Genomic DNA, 20,109 nt, shown 5'->3' on the forward strand with positions numbered 1-20,109 from the left:
TGCAAGATATCAGAAATATATATGATCGGTAGCTGTACACTTACAGCAAGGTCAAGTTTGATGGCTGTGAAGTATGCATACCAAGCTTCGATGATGAGTGCCCGGACCTTTGTACGATGGGGGATATCAGAGTCCTTTAGGTCTTGCCGCAAGAGGAGGATGAGCTGCCAAAACTCGGGGCACTCAACAATGCTAATTGGCTAGAGATAGTCGTTAACGAGAGTACATAGATGGTAGACAGTACTCACTTGATCATCCGCTACGATAAACTTGACTATGTGACTATGCATCTCCTCGATGGAGAAGTTTGGTAAGTTATGACCAGGAGATGCTGACTTCCCGACAATGGGTCGCAAACTGCCATCGCCGCGACTAGGGGGAGGGCCAAGCGACTCAATTGTGGAATTGGGATCTTTGAGTCGTTCCCGCATCTCAGTGAAGGTCCAGCCTTCATTCAGGCGGTCTCCTACAGGATGTATGCCAATTGGCCATTGCTGCTTCTCCGACTCCTGGAGATAAAGATCGATATGAAATTTGTAGATGTGAGAACAAAGAGGACTATTGCTCGTGGATGAACCGTAAACGGTAAGGGGACAGGATGTGTCGGCCTTATGGAAATCCCTGGTAAAGGGGGTGAGAAAGAGCCGAAAAGACACCCAGATGTGTTACTCACTCACATGGTACACAGATGCGCTCACCAGTGTCTGAATTCTTCCTAAAGAAAAACTGGATATCGGCAGTAGTCTTGAGGCCTCTTTTTCTCGTAGCAAACGGATTGGTAGCGAGAGTGCTAGTCATTGTCTGTAGTGGGCTCGGATTTGCATTGGTGTTGGCTATGACCTCAGCCACAGGTAGGTTGATATTGTCTTCACTGCTGCTGACATTATTAATATCAATATACTCACCATCGTCTGGATGGGCCGCTGTGTTGTCCTCCCTGAATCTCTGAGGAAGTTGTCGGTGTCTCCTAGGGCGGTGAAGGGTAGTGGCAATTGCAGCCGCTGCAGTGGTAGTTGCAGCTGGAGCAGGTAGGACAGGGGCAGGAGCAACAGGTACAGAAGGGGCAGGAGCAACAGGTGCGGGAGCAGCAGGAGTGTCCTCAACCTGGGGGTTATTGTCATTTTTGCGACGACGGCCACGAGTCCCACGACGATTCATGTTAGTGCTGGAAGCTGGAGATCAAATGAGAGACTCAACTGTTTATATATACCTTCGTTCTAGGGAGAACCAGGAAAATACTGATGTGCACGATGGCACGGAATCATGGTGTATTACGTGGAATTTCCGTGTGGAAAACACGAGTAGAGACATAAAGATGATATTAGGGTTGAACCCTGCTGAGGAGTGGGAGAGAATCAATGGAACTGTGGTTGACGCGAAATGATCAAGGGTAAAGTTTGGGTTCAATTGAGCGTGTGATGTTGAAGAGCAGACTTCGTATCCTGGGAGTCAACATGGGAATTACACAGCATTTGCGCACAGACCATGTACATTATTTACATATGTAGAGAGTAGATACTATCTCACAAACATGTGCACTGTGCACTGTGCACAGACGTAGTACTGAAAAAGACAAATAAGAATAAGTGGGCCTATACAATTCTTTGTTTTATTCGACGTGAAGTGGGAGTAGTTGCAGGTGTTAGGGTACCATTTCGTGGACATAACCTTGCAAACGATGGGTTCGTAAATTAGGAGTGTGATGTGTAAGGATAAATGAAACTACTTACACACGAGTCGATCTACGAGGAGGCATTGCCTTCGGCTGACATAGGGACACTGATTCAGAGACTTGAGGACGTTGAGGGGAAGGTGTGATGTGACAATCAAAATTCAGGGAGTGCGTAGCTGGTGCAGGCCCTGCAGTGCGAAGATCGTGAAGTAAAGAACAAAGATGGTCATAATCGGGATCCTCTGAGAATGAGAGAGAGCGCGAGTAGACGAGAACATTTGCGAATGTAGCAGGAATTCCACCACATAAATCAGCAATGGTGGTATCCACTTTGCGCTCAAGTATCACGGAGCTGGACAGCCTCTCGTGGTCACTATTTAGCCATGGAAGGGAGCCACGCAAGAAATATATCAACATGTAGGCAAGTGATTCGAGATCGTCACGACGACCCAGCTCCAATCCCAAGTGATTGCTGATTGAAGCAAAGGCGGGGGTGCCTGCGAGATGTCGACCTCGGCGAAACGGGATGTGGGATTTGGTCGCATTGTTCCAGTACTTCTTCGCAATACCAAAATCGATGATATAGGTAGTCTGCCTTGAATTGTCCACCAAAACGTTATGAGGTTTGATATCGCCGTGAACAAAGTCATGTGAGTGAATGTACTCGAGACGCAACAGCTGGAAAATAGGTTAGTATCTGCAGTAGCCCACAATAAATTTGAACCACAGTACCAGCTGGTCCCCCAAGTTTGAAGGCTAAATTTATGGTCGCATGCAAGGAAGAGATCATACAGTGACGGCCCAAGGAGGTCGAGAGCCAAGGCATAATATGTTGACTCCCTGCCAAACCAAAGGGCGCGGGGGATCCCAACTCCACCTTCAAGTTGCTTGAGAATGTTGTGTTCATGCTCCACAGAAGATGGGTTATTGGTGACCGGTTCGAGTTTGATAGCAACTTGAGGAAGTTCTGTGCACGGTACACAACAGCTAGTAATGGATGTTGAAAACCTGAATATGAATCAACATCATATGAACATACCATATGAACCGGACCCCAAAATATTTTCCAGCCTAAATCTACCATCAATGCGAGTCGGGGGCTTCATGCTTTACAACAGGACTAAGATTGCAGTGAGGGGTTCAATGGACAGGTGGCAGGTGTGCAGAAAGAAGTTCAACTTCCACGTGACTGAAGCCGACTGCAACCAGCTTGAACCAGCTCGAGTCGATGTTGCTGGAGTCATGGCTTGTAGCCGATTCACACAGCTAATAAGTCAAACCAAGCTGGACAATGTGGTTCAACTCATGAGGATAGTCGAACTACACGTGCAGCCGGTAAAAGCCGAACCGGGGCCGGGCCGAGCCGAGCCATGACTAGTGATGTTCCGGCTCGGCTTCAAGCCCCGGGCCAGGCCAAGCCGGGCCTGATTCAGCCAGGCCCAGCCCAGGCCTAGGACACGGCCTGACCAGGGCTTTGGCCCAGGCTTCAATTTTGCGAAGCCTAAGCCACCGGCCCAAGCCGTGGCTTAGCAAGCAATTTATTTCGGTATGTAAGTTTCTGTTTATGTTAATGTTGTTTTCTGACGATCAGTATCAGCTTCTCAGTCGATCGATCATCGATCATACCATGAGGTATGTCAGAATTAGATCACAGTGAGTTGCCGTTGTCATGTTATTTATCTTTGAAAGCTCGCTGATATTTGCCCCGGTCTTGAAAAGAAAACATTCAGCAATCCATGCACCTCTACAGTCTTGCCTGGCGCTTCAACTTCGCTGCCTTCGCAAACTTAATCTGTTTTCGAATCACGTTCTTTTTTATATATGTGGTACGTGTATATGTGTTGTATCTACCTAGCAGCCCACAATGACCGGTACAGTCCACACAGATAACGAAGACGAACCTATCGTGCATCCTCGTCCCATACACAAGATCAAACCCACTGCTGCCCTCCTCCAACACTCAGAGAAGGCCGCCCTTCCATCCCAAACTAAAGCTATCAATGAATTCCGTGCCGCGGAGGCAGCCAAGCATGCTTCGGAGGTTTCTGCCCAACCCAAGCCTGTACCTCCCCCACCCACAGCTATTCCCTCGTCCAATGTGCCTCCCCCACCCTCAGTTATTCCCTCGTCCAACAAGCGCTCGCATCCTGATGATACCTTCATCGACATCGAAGATGATGAATCTGTCGACGAAGACCACGACTCAGTCCAGCGAGGATGCTCATACAAACCCTAAGCCTCGTAGAAAGAAACAGAAGGCCCCAGAGAAGTCCCCCGAATTGGTTGATGGAGATGGGGTTTTCATCGACATCGATGTCTCGATCGCGGACCCAGGATCATCTCGGGAAGGCAAAACTGCCTGATATCGACACATTCTTTGGAGCGATGTTTGAGCAAACCGGGGCCAATGGCAAAGTGAAGAAACACCGAAAGTGTAGTGTTTGTCCGTAAGTCTACCTTTGTACTATCATACTACTCATTCACTCACTCGTTCATAGGAAAAAATGTGTCCTTGTCAATGAAATCACCACCCTTCGTCGCCATGCTGAGGCCCATTTTTCCGGCAAGTATCGCAAATGGGCAAACCAACATTCATTCGAATCAATGTTACCTGGCGACGTGAAGGCTCGAAAGGAGAACGCTGCGCAGCAAAGGATCAATGCCCATCTCACTGAACACAAGGCCGAACGAGTTGTACCGTATTCTGACAAGTTGTTCAGACAAGCTGCCATTGAATGGCTTGTTGCGACTGCTCAGGTACGTCTGCCTTCCTCAATTCAAAACCACGACTGACGGCTTATTTTTTTAGCCTATACAAGCGCTTGAACACCCTAAATTTCAAGAGCTGATTCATGTTGCTTCTCGTGCAACCAACGGAGTCAGGATTCCGGGTAGGAAGGGCACTCGTGCCGAAATCATGAGAATGTTTAAAAACCACCTTACGAGGCTAAGGAACACGCTGAACGTGAGTGATGTCTGTTGTCTGTTTGTATTTTGTCTCATTGGGCTTCATAGAGCGCTGCTGTCAAGGGAAACATTAATACCACGTGCGACGCATGGCAAGCGGAGAACATCGACGGTTATTTTGCGGTCACGGGGCATTGGATTGAAGAGAAGGTACCCATGCAATGGGAAATTGAAAGCTCACTCCTCGGTTTCACGAAAGTCAACAATGCACATAGCGGCAAGCAGCTGGGCGGGGCCTTATTCAAAATTCTTGATCATGTTGGGATTGCACAGAAGGTAAATCAGTTTATTTGACTACGACGTCCTACAACGCTCATATAACTTAGCTAGGGCATGTCACCTGTGACAACGCTGCAAACAATGGGACGACACTGCAAGAATTCGCGCGCCTATACGAGGCTAAATATAACAAAGTGTTTCCCTGGCGCCAGCGCAAAATCAAGTAAGTCCTGTCATTGTCCGAACTCGCTATGACACTCATTATTTGTGCAGCTGCTTGGCTCACGTTATTAATCTTGCAACGCAGAGTCTAATCAGCACGTACAGCAAAGCGCTGTATTACAACCCGCACGAACCAAAAAGTCATGAACCGACCACTTGGGATGAAATAGCCCTTGTTCGAAGTATTTGTGTCAAGGTACGTTCGTTTTCGTTAGAATCATATGACACTACTAAGATATATTGATGTCCTGCAGGAACGGTCATCCGCGAAGCGAAAGGAAATGTACTGGAGTGTGCAGACCAAAGCGGGAGTGTCTCAACCAACTCAACTGTTGATTGACATGAAAGTCCGGTGGTCCTCGACGTATATAATGCTTAATCGTGCCGAGACAAACAGGGAGGTACATTATTTCTTATTGTCATAATTCTACTCGTTGAAGCTTATTATCGGCTCTAGCACATTGATACTTTTGTATACGAGATAGGTCGTCAAGAGCGTGACTTGGCAAAACGTGCCAAGATCGACTTTCTTCAACTCTCGGCTGGTGAATGGACACGTGTCGGCCAATTCACTGATCTTCTTTCAGTACGAGAGTTTCTAATTTATTTATACTAACTTCTCATGTTAATTCTTTAGTATGCCGATGTCGCACAGCAAGCATTCTCATCTGAACGTGGCTCGACTCTGCACCTCGCAATCCCAGCGCTCGAAACCCTCTACAGGGCTTGGTCTTCGCGTGCCGAAAGGTCTAAGTATGCATGGTTCGCTCCGTCGCTTCAAGCAGCCGCTGCCAAGGTAGACGAGTATTATGAGAGGACAACGCAGTCCCCTGCATATATAATGGCAATGTGTAAGTTGTTTATTATAATTCAATAAATACTCTAACACTTGCAAATGTAGTGCTTGATCCAGTAGGGAAAATGACTTATTTCAAGCGCCACTGGCCAGAAAATTTGCATGATGACGTGGTAAGCACTGCGGAGGAAGTGGTGAGTCGAGCTTTTTTTTGCCTTTGCACGATAGTCTGATTTTGCCGCCAGTTCAAAGCTCGTTATCGTGAGCTGAATGAAGAAGCTACGTTTTTGTCGTCATCCCAACCCACGTCCAAGAAAAGCAAGGCAGGTGGTCTCAAGTCACTCATCCGCGAAGTCATCAGTGATTCGGAGGACGACTCACTTATGAACCCCACCCCTACTTCGATTGGCGATCCATCACGGCCATGGAGGGCCGAATTTATGAGCTACCTGGAGACTGTTGAGGCGGCTCTACCAGCAGGTGTATCTACTATACAATGGTGGGGGGTACGTACTATGGCTTGCGCTACTTGGAAAATTAGCACTGATGTCAATTTTGCTCAAGATAAATGCACCAAGATATCCAGTATGGGCCTCGCTCGCACGAGATTACCTATCCATCATGTCGTCATCAGTATCAAGCGAGCGCGCATTTTCGCAAGGTGGCATCACGATCAGCAAACGACAGAACCGGCTTAAAGGAGACATTGTGGAAGCTCTCCAATGTGTCAAATGTGCGATACGACACGACCTTCTCTTTCACGAGCCTGGACCATCCTCTCTCGCGGAGTCGGAGGCATTTGATGACTCTGAATTGGAAGCTGACAGTGAGGAGAGGACTGATGTCGCAGATGAGGAGGATGCTTGGGATGCTTTGATTTTAGATGATGACGAGTTTTCTGACTAGTTACTTCATGTATTTTCTTGTGCTACTAAACTACGAATCTACAGTTTTGCATACCACGAAGCCGCGGCCTAGTGCGGCTCAAGCCACGGCTTTGGGCTGGCTTGGGCTCACGGCCTAGGCTTGAAATATGGCAAGCCTAAGCCCCCCCAGGCCAAGCCTAAGCCGGGGCTTTGAGCCTAAGCCGGGCCGGAACGTCACTAGCCATGACATAACTACTACCAAGAGCCAGAACACCACCTACTGCCAGTTTGGATATAGGACCCTGTTCAATGCAAGAACCAGGAGCCGGCGGTTCAGGGTTCAGAAACTGTTCAGTTTCTCGCACAGCATGGTCCTTGATCACCTTGCCTCGCAGAGAGTGAAGCAACTCACGGATTTGTCTGCGAGGCTTAGGAGATGGCTGTAAGAATATCATCAAAGCAAACATTGAATCAGCGGTTATAGTAAGTAGGGATTAGCAGGGGTATGGGTAACCCGTGGGGGTCAGGGGTAGGGGTCTCTAGGGGTACGGGTAGGGGTTTGGTTTGGCAGACCCCTGACCCCTCGATACCCTTCTATTCAATTATCCATGTTTGGTGTCACAGCTGTCACAACTGTATAGGACATCAAAACCTTATTCCTATTACACTCAGAAGCCAATCTAAAATGAAAAAGTTCTCGTAATTCTGTGATCTAGATCTACGATACCATGTCTAAGTTAGGCAAAAGGGTAACAAAGCTCACAACGAAGGCAGCCCAGGCTTTGGCTGAAGGGGCCAACAAGCTCAAACGAAAAGCTAGCCATAGCAGTACCACTATCAATACCTCAAAAAAAACCAAGGGCACCACACTCGAAACAAGCTCTGAGTCTCCTTCTTCTCGGAGCTCGAGTCCCACATTCCCAAGCAGCCATAAAGCCACTGTTCACACCGAAGAAGACGAGGATGCTCTCAATACCATTATTATCAATGATACTGACTCCAACACCTCTCGCGACGATGATGGGGAATCCTCGGAGGCAGAACTTGGTTTGTCATTAATCAATCTGCTGATCATGAGAGACACACTAAATCAATGTTAGAGCGTCTGAAAAAAGACTGGAACTCACCCGTCTATGCATTTTTTCATCCTGAAGCTGACATTGAGTATGTACACGGTCGACGGTGCCACGTATTCAAATGCGCTGCAAAAGGTTGTCAACAACGAATCCGTCGATTCCTCGATACCGGAGATGCGAGGTCAACTGGAAACATGCGTAAGCATGTCAAAAACTGCTGGGGGGAAGATGCACTTGCTGCTGCGGTGCACACCAAAAATGCCAAGGAGGCACGCGAAACCGTTGTGCAGGGTATACTCACGACGGGCACAATAACGGCCTCTTTCGAACGAAAGGGAAAAGGGAAGGTGACCTTTTCACACCGTCAGCACACGAAAACAGAGACAAAGTAAGTACTCACTTCCTTTTGGTACAAAGATTAATCTAATATACATGTCGAAGGGCCGAAATCGTCCGTTGGGTTTCCGAAAGCTTTCGTCCATTCGAGGTTGTGAACGACCGAGGGTTTCAATCCCTCATGAAAACAGGCAGGCCGGAATACTATATACCTTCTCCATCTACAGTATCGCGCGATGTTCGTCTGGTGTTTGTGCGAACACGTCAGCGAATAGCAAACATGCTCCAGAATTATGAAGGTGAACTTAACTTTGCGACGGACGCATGGACGTCGCCCAATCACAAAGCCTTCGTGGCAGTATCAGTGCATCTTGAGCACGAGGGCAAGCCTGTGGCTATGATCCTAGACATTGTAGAGGTACCGAAGGTGAGCAATTAGTTAATCTATATATATGGACAATGTACTTACTGGAAACACATAGTCGCACAATGGTGTGACCCTTGCGGAAGCGTTTGCGAAGATTCTGCAAGACTTCGGGATATCAGATAAGGTATGGACATGCATAGGAAGGACTTACCACCACGTTAATCAAAAATATTGAAGATCTTGAGCATAACGTCCGATAACGCGTCAAATAACGATACTATGATATCTGAGTTAGCGGACAATGTCGCACACTTCGAGGGCAAGAACTCACAAACTCGTTGCTTCCTCCATGTCATAAACCTCGTGGCGAAGTCACTAATACGTCAGTTCGACCCACCGAAACGAAACAGGGATGAAACCCTTGACGATCTTGCGAGGGGTATGGAGCTTGAGGAGCGGGTGACTGTGGAAGATGGTGATCAGGAGGCCGATGACGATGCGCCAGGATGGGTTGACGAGGTTGCTTTACTTACGCCAGACGAGCAACGTGAACTCCACAATAATATTCGGCCTATCAGGCTCGTGCTCGTCAAAGTGAGTTTATCTTATCAAAGATAACGAAAAAAAACACTCACCGGTTTGCATAGCTCCGAAAACTTTCCTTTAAACTCATTCACTCCACCACCCTCCTACTACCAGCCTGGCATGGAATCTTGAAGGAGTTGCAGCTTGGAGTCAGAAACATGCCGCGAGATGTTGCGACTCGCTGGAATTCAACATTTGACATGTTGGAGTTTGCGCTGGAGTACCGGGCCGCAATTGACCGAATTACCGACAAACGCAAATTGGGATTGGGAGAATATGAGCTAGATGATGAAGAGTGGACATTGGCAAAGGAATTGCGTGATGTTTTGAAGGTGAGTGTTCTGAATGTTGAGCACCGCTGGTTTGCTGACTAATCAAAATGATGTATCATTGTAAGATTCTCAAGCATGCAACACTGTTTTTCTCTCGTTCAACGCCAAACCTCGCTATGGTTATACCGGCGATGGACCATATCGACACCACCTTCACCAACTGCATCATCAACAAGGCCCGTCTTCAGCCAGCCATCCGCACTGCCCTCGCACTTGCAAAAAAAACCCTCAACCGCTATTATTCACTTACAGACTCGTCAAACGTTTACCGTATTGCCATGGGTATGTTTTTTTTTCATTCATTTGAGTTAACTAACTAATTATGTGCTACAGTTCTCCACCCTCACCACAAACTCCAGTACTTCAAGCAGGCAGGATGGCAGGCGGAGTGGATTGCTACGGCCGAGGCTCTAGTTCGCAGCCAGTACACAACATCTTATCGTCGTCGATCTCACGGAATCACTTCTGACGGAGCCCTGGATGACGTCGCTGACTCTGCCAGTGCTCACCAGGTACGTGAGCACACTCGAATACTGTTTACTGACTGACTGGTCCCCAGGGAGACTTTGAGAATATTTTTGACAGCTTGCCCGCACTCGCTAAGCCCCAGCGGCACATCGTGCAGAACGAACTCGATGCCTACCTTGCAACCGATATTGAAGATGTCGATGATGCTCTGCTCTGGTGGCACGAGCGCCGTCATACATTCCCCCGTCTCTCTCGTATGGCCCTGGATTATCTTACAATCCCTGGTAAGTTTTTTTTTTGTACGTGCTAATAACTAACTGATATATTCACACACATTGTAGCTACGTCTGTCGATGTTGAACGCATTTTTAGCCGCGGCCGTCTCGTTCTCTCCCATGTGCGTAATCGTCTATCGGCTCAATCAACACGCGCGCTACTCTGTGTGGGATCCTGGTCGTTGTTGGGCCTTGTCAAGGACGACGACGTCAAGGCTGTTGCAACCATGGCTGATGTCGAGGGTGATGACCAAGTAATGGAGGATGGATGGGATGACATCAAGGTATAATGATAGACTAGTAGTTTACATTTTGTCAGTACTATACTCGATTTTCTGCTCAAATTTGATTTTACCCTTGACGTACCCGCGAGCATTCGTGTACCCGTGCATACCCGCGGTACCCCCAGCGATACCCGTACCCCTTGTCATGGGTAGGGGTTTTGGCGGGTAGGGGTAGGGGTTAGCCCCTGGATACCCGGGGGTTACCCGTGCAGATCACTAATAGTAAGGGCAACGGTCCATACTTACTTCACTTTGACTAGCTGCTATGACAGCGACGCTCCCCTGCGAAACACCAGGAACTGAGTGCCTACGATTCCAGCGCTTTTTTGACAGAGAATTCATTTTGTTCAACATCACGGATGTTATACAGGCAAGTAGTTCAGGAGCCTCAGGAGTCAAGGCACTTTGCTCAAATCTGGCAAAAAGTCCAACAGGGTGCACGTGACGTTTATCGGAAGTGGTGAGATTAATTTACCGGTGCTGAATCGAGGGTGATGAGCTTTTTACCCCCTCCTCCAACGGTTTCCTTCACCAAGATCACAAGTGTCGATGCTACAAAATCAAGAGCGTTGTCCTGAGTCCTCAAGGCTCATTGCGAGATAATACTTGGCTCCATTTTGCGGAAAACCCTTCAAGTCGGCGTTTCTCATGCGAGACCAACCGTTTCGCTCCTCGACATCACACAGCTGGATCTGTCCTCACATGCATTTGCATTCCTTTCTGCCTGTGAAACTGCAGTCGGCGACTTTCAAACACCTGACGAAGTGATACACCTGGCGGCTACCCTGCAATTCGCTGGGGTGGAGAGTGTCATTGGGACGTTATGGAAGGTCAACGATATTAGTGTGCAGCGCTTGGTCGAGGCGTTCTACAAAAACTTTTGTGGGGATGGAACGATGAATTCAAAACGAGCTGCCCGAGCGTTGCACCGAGCGGTCCAATCGTTGGCTAATGACAAAGACATGCCTTTGGACCAGCGTATATTGTTCATGCATATTGGCATATGATCAATTTGGTGTGTCCTCCTACCTTGTTGATGGGAGTGTTCTTGACAATCTGACCACTTCTTGTGTAGTATCTAGTTGAGGCTGATGTGCAGCCTGTGGGGCCACCATCCTCAATGCCCGCCACTTTACTATCCAACATCTTTAATTGCACCTTCGATTCGGCAATACTCTCAGCGTTCCGCATTCCTCATTCATTCGCTGTGGGAATTCTCTTACTATGGCCATGTCTTATGTCACCGTCGTCGATACCCGCTTCGCTTAGACTCTTTGCTTATCGTCAAGTGGGAGCGCTCCCAGAAATATGTCTGCCGTCATCGTTTCCTTGGTGTCTGAGTGGGAGTATCAAGATATGATTCTCGACGTCACTCAGTCTTTTCATCCAAGACTATATCCCTTCCCTATTCCTAGTCCGAGCCTCTCAGTTTGACATCCTTCTAACATACCTTCCAGTCCGTTGAAACGACGCACACTCGGTTGCCTTTCAAAGGAAAGAAACGTTTTCACGTATCTTCCGCAACTAGTGTTAAATACTATTTTCGAACCGAAGCTGCGCAATGATCACACGCGATCATTTATCAGGAACCATCTGAATGCGCTGTTCTGGTATCAGTGACATTGTATTCAGATATTAAAGTTGGTTCAGTCTTTTTTCAAATAGTTCCGGTGGGCAAGTGTCATCTTACCCTGCACAAGAAGCTAATACGACATCTCCAGCCGCACTGTGAGCCTGACTGAATGCTATTTACTCTACCACGAAAATCCGAGTAGCACTGCGCTGTCCTTAAGAACGCTCTCGTAAGGATCGCGGACTTGCACTCCTGTATCAAGACGCACTCCTCTATATTTCCCCCCGTCTAAGTGGCCAAGTTTATCAGCGCTGTTTCGCAATGCCTGTATCGTTCGTACGCCACTCTGAAGTCGACGTTCTCATTATTGGGGCTGGCCCTGCTGGGCTCATGTGTGCGAATGCTCTGGCAAATGCGAGAGTAAATGTTCGGATCGTTGATCAAAGGTAAGCGGTCGATGACTTACATTCCTGCTTTTATCTTGATTTCCCGCTAGGGCTGCTAAATTAGCTGCTGGTCACGGTGATGGAATTTCACCTCGCACTATTGAAGTTTTGCAGGTGAAAATGCTTCTTTTCTGACCGACGTGACTTGGTATCAAATAGTTGAACACAGAGCTATGGACTTGCAGAGCGCCTTCTAAGGGAGTCCGCCCACATCCATCTAGCGGTACGCCTTTCAACACGGGCTTGCGGAATGCATGACTCATTGCATCCTAGGCCTTCTACAATCCTTCTTCGACCGGTGGTATCGAGGTTCGTAAATTCCCCTATTAACGAAGGTTATGCACTGAGCGTCGCCATTAGTTTACCAACAGAACACCAAACGTGACAGCTCCGTCTGCAAGATACCAATTCGAGGTGTGCTCATAAATTAGACAGAAACTGCATAAGCTGAATGAGATGAAGGCTGCACTCCATCAAGGAGCCATTGAAGCCATTTTCATAGATTCTATGAAAGCGCTCGGCGTCGAGGTTGAACGATCGACAATACCAACTTCGATAGAACTTTCCAAGGACGAGAATGAGTTGACGGATCCCACATCACATACAGTTCGCGTTGCGCTACAAAGACTAGACATATCTGGGGGTATACCACAAGAAGAGATTATCCATGCTAAATTTGTTGTCGGTGGTGATGGTGCGTTCCGAAGATATCAGCCTAGCTATCATAATCATTTTCCTTGACAGGCGCCCACTCATGGGTCCGCAAACAGTTCGACATTTCGATGGATGGAGAACAGACTGGTGAGAATATAGATTGGTTAGAATTTCCGGCAACCTCAGTCCTGATTGATAGATTCTATCTGGGGTGTCATGGACTTCGTGGCTGACACTGACTTCCCGGATGTTAGGAACAAATCCGTTGTGCGTTCCAACCACGGTTCGGCCTTTGTCGTACCTCGAGAAGATGATCGTACTCGCGTATACATACAACTGGAGGACTCGGATGTCATCAATCCAGCAACAGGCAGGGTAGACAAGGAGAAAATGGGTCCAGAGCAAATTCTTAAAGTACGCAGTTTCCATCCAATATGACGAGCAGTCATCGATATTCCTCTTAGGCTGCCCAAAAATCGCTTCATCCTTACAAGATTATGCCGACGAATGAGATTTTATGGTGGACAGTATATATAAGTATGCATCTGACTATCTGCCATGAATTCGTGTTTGTTTGACATTTTTGCTCAAGTTGGACAACGAGTAGCCTCAAAATTTTCTATCCAGAACAGAGTATTTATTGCTGGCGATGCTTGCCACACACACTCTCCAAAAGCAGGTAAGTGTCTTAAGATCGGCCCCTCGCTTTCAGTCTGGTTACAATAAAATCTTAGGACAAGGCATGAACGCAAGTATGAACGATAGTCACAATCTAGGTATGGTTTTCCTCCGAGACCTTGATTGAGCTAAAGGGCTCCCTCAGCTTGGAAAATTGCCCTAGTTCTTCGCGGGTGGGCAAAAATGTCCATTTTGTCAACAGTAAGCTCATGTGCAATTATTTGACTACTTGTTCACGCTCCGCCCATAGTACGAATCTGAGCGCCGGAAATTCGCATTAGACCTGATCGCGTTTGATAAAATGTGGTCCAGCCTTTGCTGTACCAAGCCCTTGACTGAGGAGAACGGCGATGGGGATTCGCGCGAACATATCTTGAAGTAACAATATACTACTAACAGTCTTGTCCTGTCACTAATGCCGCGGGGTTTTAGCGCTTTCCAAACAGACTTCACCAGTGGCATTGGGGTACATTATGACCCTTCGGTTGCAGTGAATGAGAACAACCAGGAGCTGGCCAGTGGTCTCGTGATCGGTAAACGTGTCCCTCCATACAAATTCCTCCGTGCAGCAGACGCATGTCCCTTTGAGCTCCAGGACCTTCTTCCTTCGGACTTTCGCTTCAAATTGCTCGTTTTTGTTGGTGAATTCGGCGACCCACTTAAGCAGGCGAGGGTCGAGTCGATGGTCACGGATATGCAGACACCAAAGTGCTTCTTGAACCGTTACGCGACACCTGGGAACTCGCGATTTGACATCATCACGATCAGCAAAGGCCGAAAGGAAGTTTTTAATTTTATGTTGCTCCCTACGCTTCTTCGTTCTCACTGGTCAAAGTGAGTGTGTTCTATTTTTGTCACGCGTGATGATATTGATTGAAGTGCTCTTAGGGTGTTTATCGATGACACCGATGTCACTCGTAGCTTCGGGGGAGAAGGTTACTCATATTATGGAGTGGGACAGGAGGGCGCCTTGGTTGTTGTTCGTCCTGATGGCTATGTTGGAGCCATCGCACCACTGGATCATGTTGAGGTGCTTAACGCGTATTTCGCGTCGTTCATGAAGATTTGAGGATTTCTGCTTAGTTTTCAACTTTCAACGTCAAATCTTATTTACATACAGCGTAAAGCCACAGAATACAGATATATATCACGTTGATATCCCATAATTCATTGAGATATTCGAACACAGTAGTATATATTGAAGACTGCAAGTGAAAACGAGATGTGTCCATGAGAGCATGAGAGCAGTAGAGTAGTATCCAGTCCATGAGAGCAGAATGTGAACGCGAATGGAGCCGGTAAAATGATTGTGTGCAGGTATGCGAGAGCGAGGTTTCAAATCATTCACACGCCCATGAACAACCTTGAATTCATGGACAAAGAGCATAGAATAAGTAATCGAAAGGTGTACATCCAGAAATTTTCGACAGAGTTACAACCGCAATCAAAAGTAAGTCACGTATCTGTATTATGCCACAGCTCTAGATGATCTACACAGGATGCTGTTTGGATCCGTTGAGCAAAGACCATCCCAGATGCAACCGGTCGGTTTATAACGACATCCCGCGATTCATTCACTGCTCGTAGATTAAACAGAATGCGTGAGGCGAGGACACTGCGCACGACGGTCTGTGGGCTGTTCTGACTCAGCATTGAATGTGTGATTAAGCATGATAGAGTTTACCCTGCCCCATAGAAACGACGAGCATACGATATCTGGACAACCTCAGAAGCTTATCTTACGATCGAAGGCAAGCCACTTACAGGATGCACAAGAATAGCGATCCAATTCATCATCGATAAAACTGTACAAATTAAGGCCGTGTTCCCGTCAAGAATCGACAAAACTCACAAGTAATGCACAGCATGTAAAGCACGCCATCTCGATACATAGTACCAACCAATGGACTATTCTCAAGTCGGTAGAATTTAAAGCGTTTGTAGAGTGTCAGGGACATCAAGACTGATGGAGGATAGTGATCACTGGGCGAAATCATCGAGATGCTACGTACCAAGCTGAAAGATCATGTGCAAACCATAAATGACACCTTGTTGTCCCTCCCATACACCACACTTAGGATCTAGAATATGGGATGAGCAGAAGAAATGCTGAGGGGGAGATGCATACTTGTTGATTTGCTCGCAACGACATTTATGATTGTTAGCATGACTGCTATTATGGCCTAAAAATAATGTGTGATATTTGAGCAACAAGAAAATGGGCAAGAGGCAGGATTAAGGTCACCGTGCCGAACAACGATATCGCAATCAAGATCCTTTTTTCACCCCCACAAAAGACATACGTCCTTGCCACAAGCAGGGCTGAAAAGAAGTTAGGGGGGAGGAAATCGTCTTGGCTGGGAGTGGATACTGACCGTCAGCAGCAGCAGAACCTAAGATATTCATGGCTATCAAAAGGCGTTGAGCGTTCAGAGCAGTTTAAGCGAGGTTATTATATACGCAACTGCCAATTACAGCAATGAACCCCTCAGGATTTGGCTGAAATATCGTCAGGGATACTTGAACTCCGTCAAAAATTCAAGCTTACAATTCCTCTGTGAGTTGACTCGACGGTATCTGCCCGAGGAACTTGTCAGTGAAGATCGAGAGTAGACAGAGTGTTACGAGTACTCACAATATAGGTACATAGCAACGTTCACAATTGGCACATAACGAGAAATAACAAATGCTATCCTCATGATCCCCCACTTTCTCCCCCATGTCCAGCGAACCTGACTTTATGTTAGTTTTCATAAGGCAATCAAAACCATGCCAACCTCCAAGTCGAACGTAATGCAGAAGTCAAAAAGCTGGAAAAGAATTGGTAATAGGTTCTATCGTGACATTTGTTCCTCCTTACTAAAGTTGCTGTGGATGCGACTGTCACAGGAATTCAGTTGTGCAGGACAAACGAATAATCCGAGCGTAGACTAGTACCTTCAACATACTGAACTCGAGTAAGCAAATGAAGGCTGACAGGAAAGGCGGGGTACGCACTGCGACAGTTTGACGTCTCATGAGATCTGCACAGTGACCCATCCTGGGCTGAGCTAAGGAACGGCTATCTTCCTTCTATGTAGTCTGTCTAGGGGGAGACTAGAGTCTAGCGGCATCTGGGCATATACTTATATGCATTAACGTCAACTCTCTCCATAGCATAGCCGCATTGATCGGGAACAGAACATCATGCATCCTTCACTTCCGGGTCCGAGGCGCGGCCCGCCCCTGATGTTTGATGTCTCTTGGTGGTGCGCCCTAACTGATCAATGCATACTTATCATGATGCGGTATGGTTTGGGTATGGTATAACTGTGCTGTTGGTGGGAATTACATCGTCATCAAACCAAACATACCCCAAACGTATCTGCATCTCGTCCACAAGCAGGTGGAAGCAGACTAGGTGAGAAAGTCGAGTGTCGTAATGGGACTGTGCCCATGCGCTTGTTGCCCTCAGAACCACCACAGTTGAAACTTGACAACGAGAACGGGGTAGGATCGTAGTCGTATACGACACCACAGTCGACAACGAGAACGGCGGCGCCGGGTTGGGTCGTAGGTCGTAGTCGTATATGACACCGCAGTTGACAACGAGAACGGGGTAGGGTCTAGGGCCGCACGCCGTGGCCGTCATAGACGGCGACCGTCGTAGTCGTATCATACCGTAGTGTTGTGGGCAGAACTGGTTGTGCCTGGCAGATGGCAGAACTCCGTGAAAAAGTGCTGGCAGAACTTGGCAGAACCCAGGGTTGGCAGAGCACTAGTAGTCTATAATAATATGTACACTATGTGTAACTTTAAAAAATGTGAAACGAGTCACAGATGCTCTTGGCTGATCCTTCGTCCCAGAATATGGTCCATGCTGGTGGCCACCCAGTGCCATCTCTAATCAACGACAACTTTGAGCGTCTCGACAAAGTTGTTTCCGATCTCGGCACCACGCAATCTGCAGGGCACTTGTAATCTTTCAGTTGAAACATTTGAAACACTTGGGAAGATTCGCGCAAACCTTCGTTATCAGCAAGCTAAAAGAGCGGAGGACAACCGAAAGCCTGCACGTCATCGGCATATGCATATGCATACTCGCGAGGAGGTTGGAATCAATGTTGACGTCGCCCAGGATCTGGAAGCCAATTTCGCATGGGCGCCTCCCCTCGCAGCAGAACCACAAGATGTAGACGACCTCCTTGCAGGTCCCGAGACCATATCAGCTGACGAAATCGCTGAAGCATTTGATGCTCTCGAAGTACAGGAGAATCTAGAATAATTTGTGAGTATCGACAACGCAGAGGTCCTTGGAGGGAAGGCATTTGATGGGACGAGGCGTCGTTGATGTCTTCAGTAGGACTGTCATTGATGTCGTATTAGATATGAAATTTTGAGAACGTCCGGGAAATGGACACTCTGGGGGTACCTCTGTCACGGACTCTGGGGGTTTTGTATGGGTCCACTCTGGGGCGACTCTGGGGGCATGTCAGCCGCTCGGCTCAATTCTGTCGGAGTCTAATTATGTCATCTGTGGTTCTCGCTGTACTTCCCAACGTTCCTCCCACCCCTCCCGCCCTCGGTGTCTTGGTTGCCCGCCCGCCGTTCTTACGAGATAACATTATCTTCCTTCCCGATGACTACGATGACCACATCCTCACAGCCCCTACCCCCAGCTGAATTAGCTGTCATTGCTGGTACAGCCCTACGGATGACAATGATCGGACTCGTTTTTGACTGCCTCGTCTGTGGAATGGCAATACCTCTCACCATCTGTCAGAGTGATCTCAATGGCAATGCAGGCAAGCCAATGGCTCGGGTAAGTTCCTGTTGAAACTTCTGTTGAGATCGCCGTGTTGACCTATCCATAAGCACGGACATTGCGGATTCCTCAAATGGTTTCCCGAGCTTCTCCGTTTTCCAGATATCATGTCACGGTTGCCAGCTACAAGTCCCCGCCTTTTCGGAGCATCTCCATCTTCTGCTGTGCCTGCCGGTATGCAGGTGTCCTCTCTTGGCGCGGGATTTTCCACGCTGCCAGTGTCTCAAGGGAAGAGAACGCGCAAACGTGGTCCTGATTGTGCCCGAGATGATTGTCGACGTCCTAGCGCTCTCCGATGTCCAGACGCCAAATGTGCTGCGCATTGCATCGAGGATGGGGGGTGTCTGATCCACCAGGCACCCACATCGGACCAAGACACATGCCGTCGTGAAGAGCTTGACCTGCCGTCACAGATTGATGCTGAAGGCTTTGGGTATTACGACCTTCACAAGGCCCTGTCGGCCTCTCTTGAGGGCCGAGAAGTGCCAACACCCCTTCCTACTCACGTCCCATCCATACACGACATTCTGACGGCTCCCCCACCCCTTGCAAGTGGTTCCATGCAACCACTCCGGCCGCATCATACTACTCTGCCAATGGCGACTCCGGTTGCAAAGATGTCCAAGCCTCCGCGTATAACTAGCCAGCTTGACCCAATGTGGGAGAAAGATCTTCGTCAGTATGCACAGGACGACATCGAGAGCAAGCGTATAGCCGAACGACGAAAGGAAATCGAACGAAAATCCAAGCAGCGGTTCGTATTGAACTGGTTTGATGCGGTAAGCAATCTTGACCTGTGTCGGTCACTACGGGAGTTTGACTTTTGTTTTTGCCAAGGACTACGCTCCCGTCAAACGGCAATGGGTTTCGGACTGCAAATACTTTCCGTTCTATCAGCTGGTTGATGATGCAGAACTGGTCGCTTCTCTTGGTGACAGCATTACGAAGATCGAGGTCTTCGAGGACCGTCTGAAGCAGTGGATACCTGCATCCCTTTCGCACCCACATCAGGAAAACATCGAGTTCCTTTTTATCCCTTATTTGCTTCTTATTTGCCCTTATTTACCTTAATTCACACTTAAAACCTCCTTAGAATAAATAATTCTAAGGAGATCCATCGCCTTAAACCAAGGAGCTTTCCCCGAAACCTCCTTATTTTAAGGCAGTTTAATGAGATAAGGCAGTCGGAAAGTGTGAGGAGATCGAGAAAAATGATTACCTAATGTCACCACTTTATTTTCTGCCACTGACTCGGTTTGAACTCTCAACCATGCACTCACCAGCTGAGATCAGCTGATTAGTTCCCACAATTTTGAGCATTACTTACCACTACACTAAATGACCTTGTATATGTGAAGGCAGCAACCAATATATATACCATATCTGTTGGACTTAGAATAAAATACAACACTTTATCCTAATACGATAGGTCTACCATTAGCATTTTGATAAGGAGTGACTATGGTGGACCTTGTGAATTTTTTCGAAG

The 20,109-nt window shown here is 47.7% G+C and overlaps 5 protein-coding genes across 5 annotated transcripts; 4 read left to right on the top strand and 1 right to left on the bottom strand.

Moving 5' to 3' along the window:
• Positions 1-11,166: 11,166 nt before the first annotated feature.
• Positions 11,167-11,472, top strand: DEU56DRAFT_749037 (CHAT domain-containing protein; the record flags this gene model as incomplete). Its single annotated transcript, XM_041349400.1, has 1 exon — positions 11,167-11,472. A coding segment is annotated over one exon (306 nt), but the record flags the coding sequence as incomplete, so codon positions are not given.
• Positions 11,473-12,359: 887 nt separating this feature from the next.
• DEU56DRAFT_933902 (FAD binding domain-containing protein) lies at positions 12,360-14,965 on the top strand (the record flags this gene model as incomplete). The annotated part of the gene is made up of 15 exons (XM_041358764.1): positions 12,360-12,484; positions 12,535-12,598; positions 12,654-12,707; positions 12,758-12,793; positions 12,845-12,898; positions 12,947-13,178; positions 13,229-13,285; positions 13,338-13,552; positions 13,603-13,675; positions 13,731-13,817; positions 13,873-13,914; positions 13,962-14,017; positions 14,067-14,194; positions 14,249-14,650; positions 14,705-14,965. The coding sequence occupies 15 exons, from the start codon at positions 12,360-12,362 to the stop codon at positions 14,883-14,885; spliced, it is 1,806 nt and encodes a 601-aa protein (XP_041201382.1). The 3' UTR covers positions 14,886-14,965.
• Positions 14,966-15,167: 202 nt separating this feature from the next.
• DEU56DRAFT_189617 (uncharacterized protein) lies at positions 15,168-16,974 on the bottom strand. Its single transcript, XM_041344985.1, has 15 exons — positions 16,814-16,974; positions 16,754-16,763; positions 16,677-16,696; positions 16,594-16,626; positions 16,452-16,548; positions 16,365-16,393; positions 16,282-16,315; positions 16,192-16,224; positions 16,062-16,138; positions 15,945-15,999; positions 15,829-15,897; positions 15,669-15,779; positions 15,581-15,621; positions 15,501-15,532; positions 15,168-15,452 (listed from the first exon to the last, which is right to left on the bottom strand). Exons 1-15 carry the CDS (start codon positions 16,853-16,855, stop codon positions 15,272-15,274), a joined length of 864 nt encoding a protein of 287 aa, XP_041201383.1. The 5' UTR covers positions 16,856-16,974; the 3' UTR covers positions 15,168-15,271.
• A 661-nt stretch (positions 16,975-17,635) lies between these two features.
• DEU56DRAFT_919621 (uncharacterized protein) lies at positions 17,636-18,080 on the top strand (the record flags this gene model as incomplete). Its single annotated transcript, XM_041358294.1, has 2 exons — positions 17,636-17,720; positions 17,785-18,080. The coding sequence occupies 2 exons, from the start codon at positions 17,636-17,638 to the stop codon at positions 18,078-18,080; spliced, it is 381 nt and encodes a 126-aa protein (XP_041201384.1).
• Positions 18,081-18,380: 300 nt separating this feature from the next.
• On the top strand, positions 18,381-19,769 carry DEU56DRAFT_985166 (uncharacterized protein). Its single transcript, XM_041360043.1, has 3 exons — positions 18,381-18,617; positions 18,671-19,399; positions 19,458-19,769. Exons 1-3 carry the CDS (start codon positions 18,435-18,437, stop codon positions 19,689-19,691), a joined length of 1,146 nt encoding a protein of 381 aa, XP_041201385.1. The 5' UTR covers positions 18,381-18,434; the 3' UTR covers positions 19,692-19,769.
• The last annotated feature ends 340 nt before the right edge of the window (positions 19,770-20,109 follow it).

This window comes from Suillus clintonianus, assembly GCF_016758775.1.
Source record: "Suillus clintonianus strain FC179 chromosome Unknown DEU56scaffold_174, whole genome shotgun sequence".
NCBI classification, from domain to species: domain Eukaryota; kingdom Fungi; phylum Basidiomycota; class Agaricomycetes; order Boletales; family Suillaceae; genus Suillus; species Suillus clintonianus.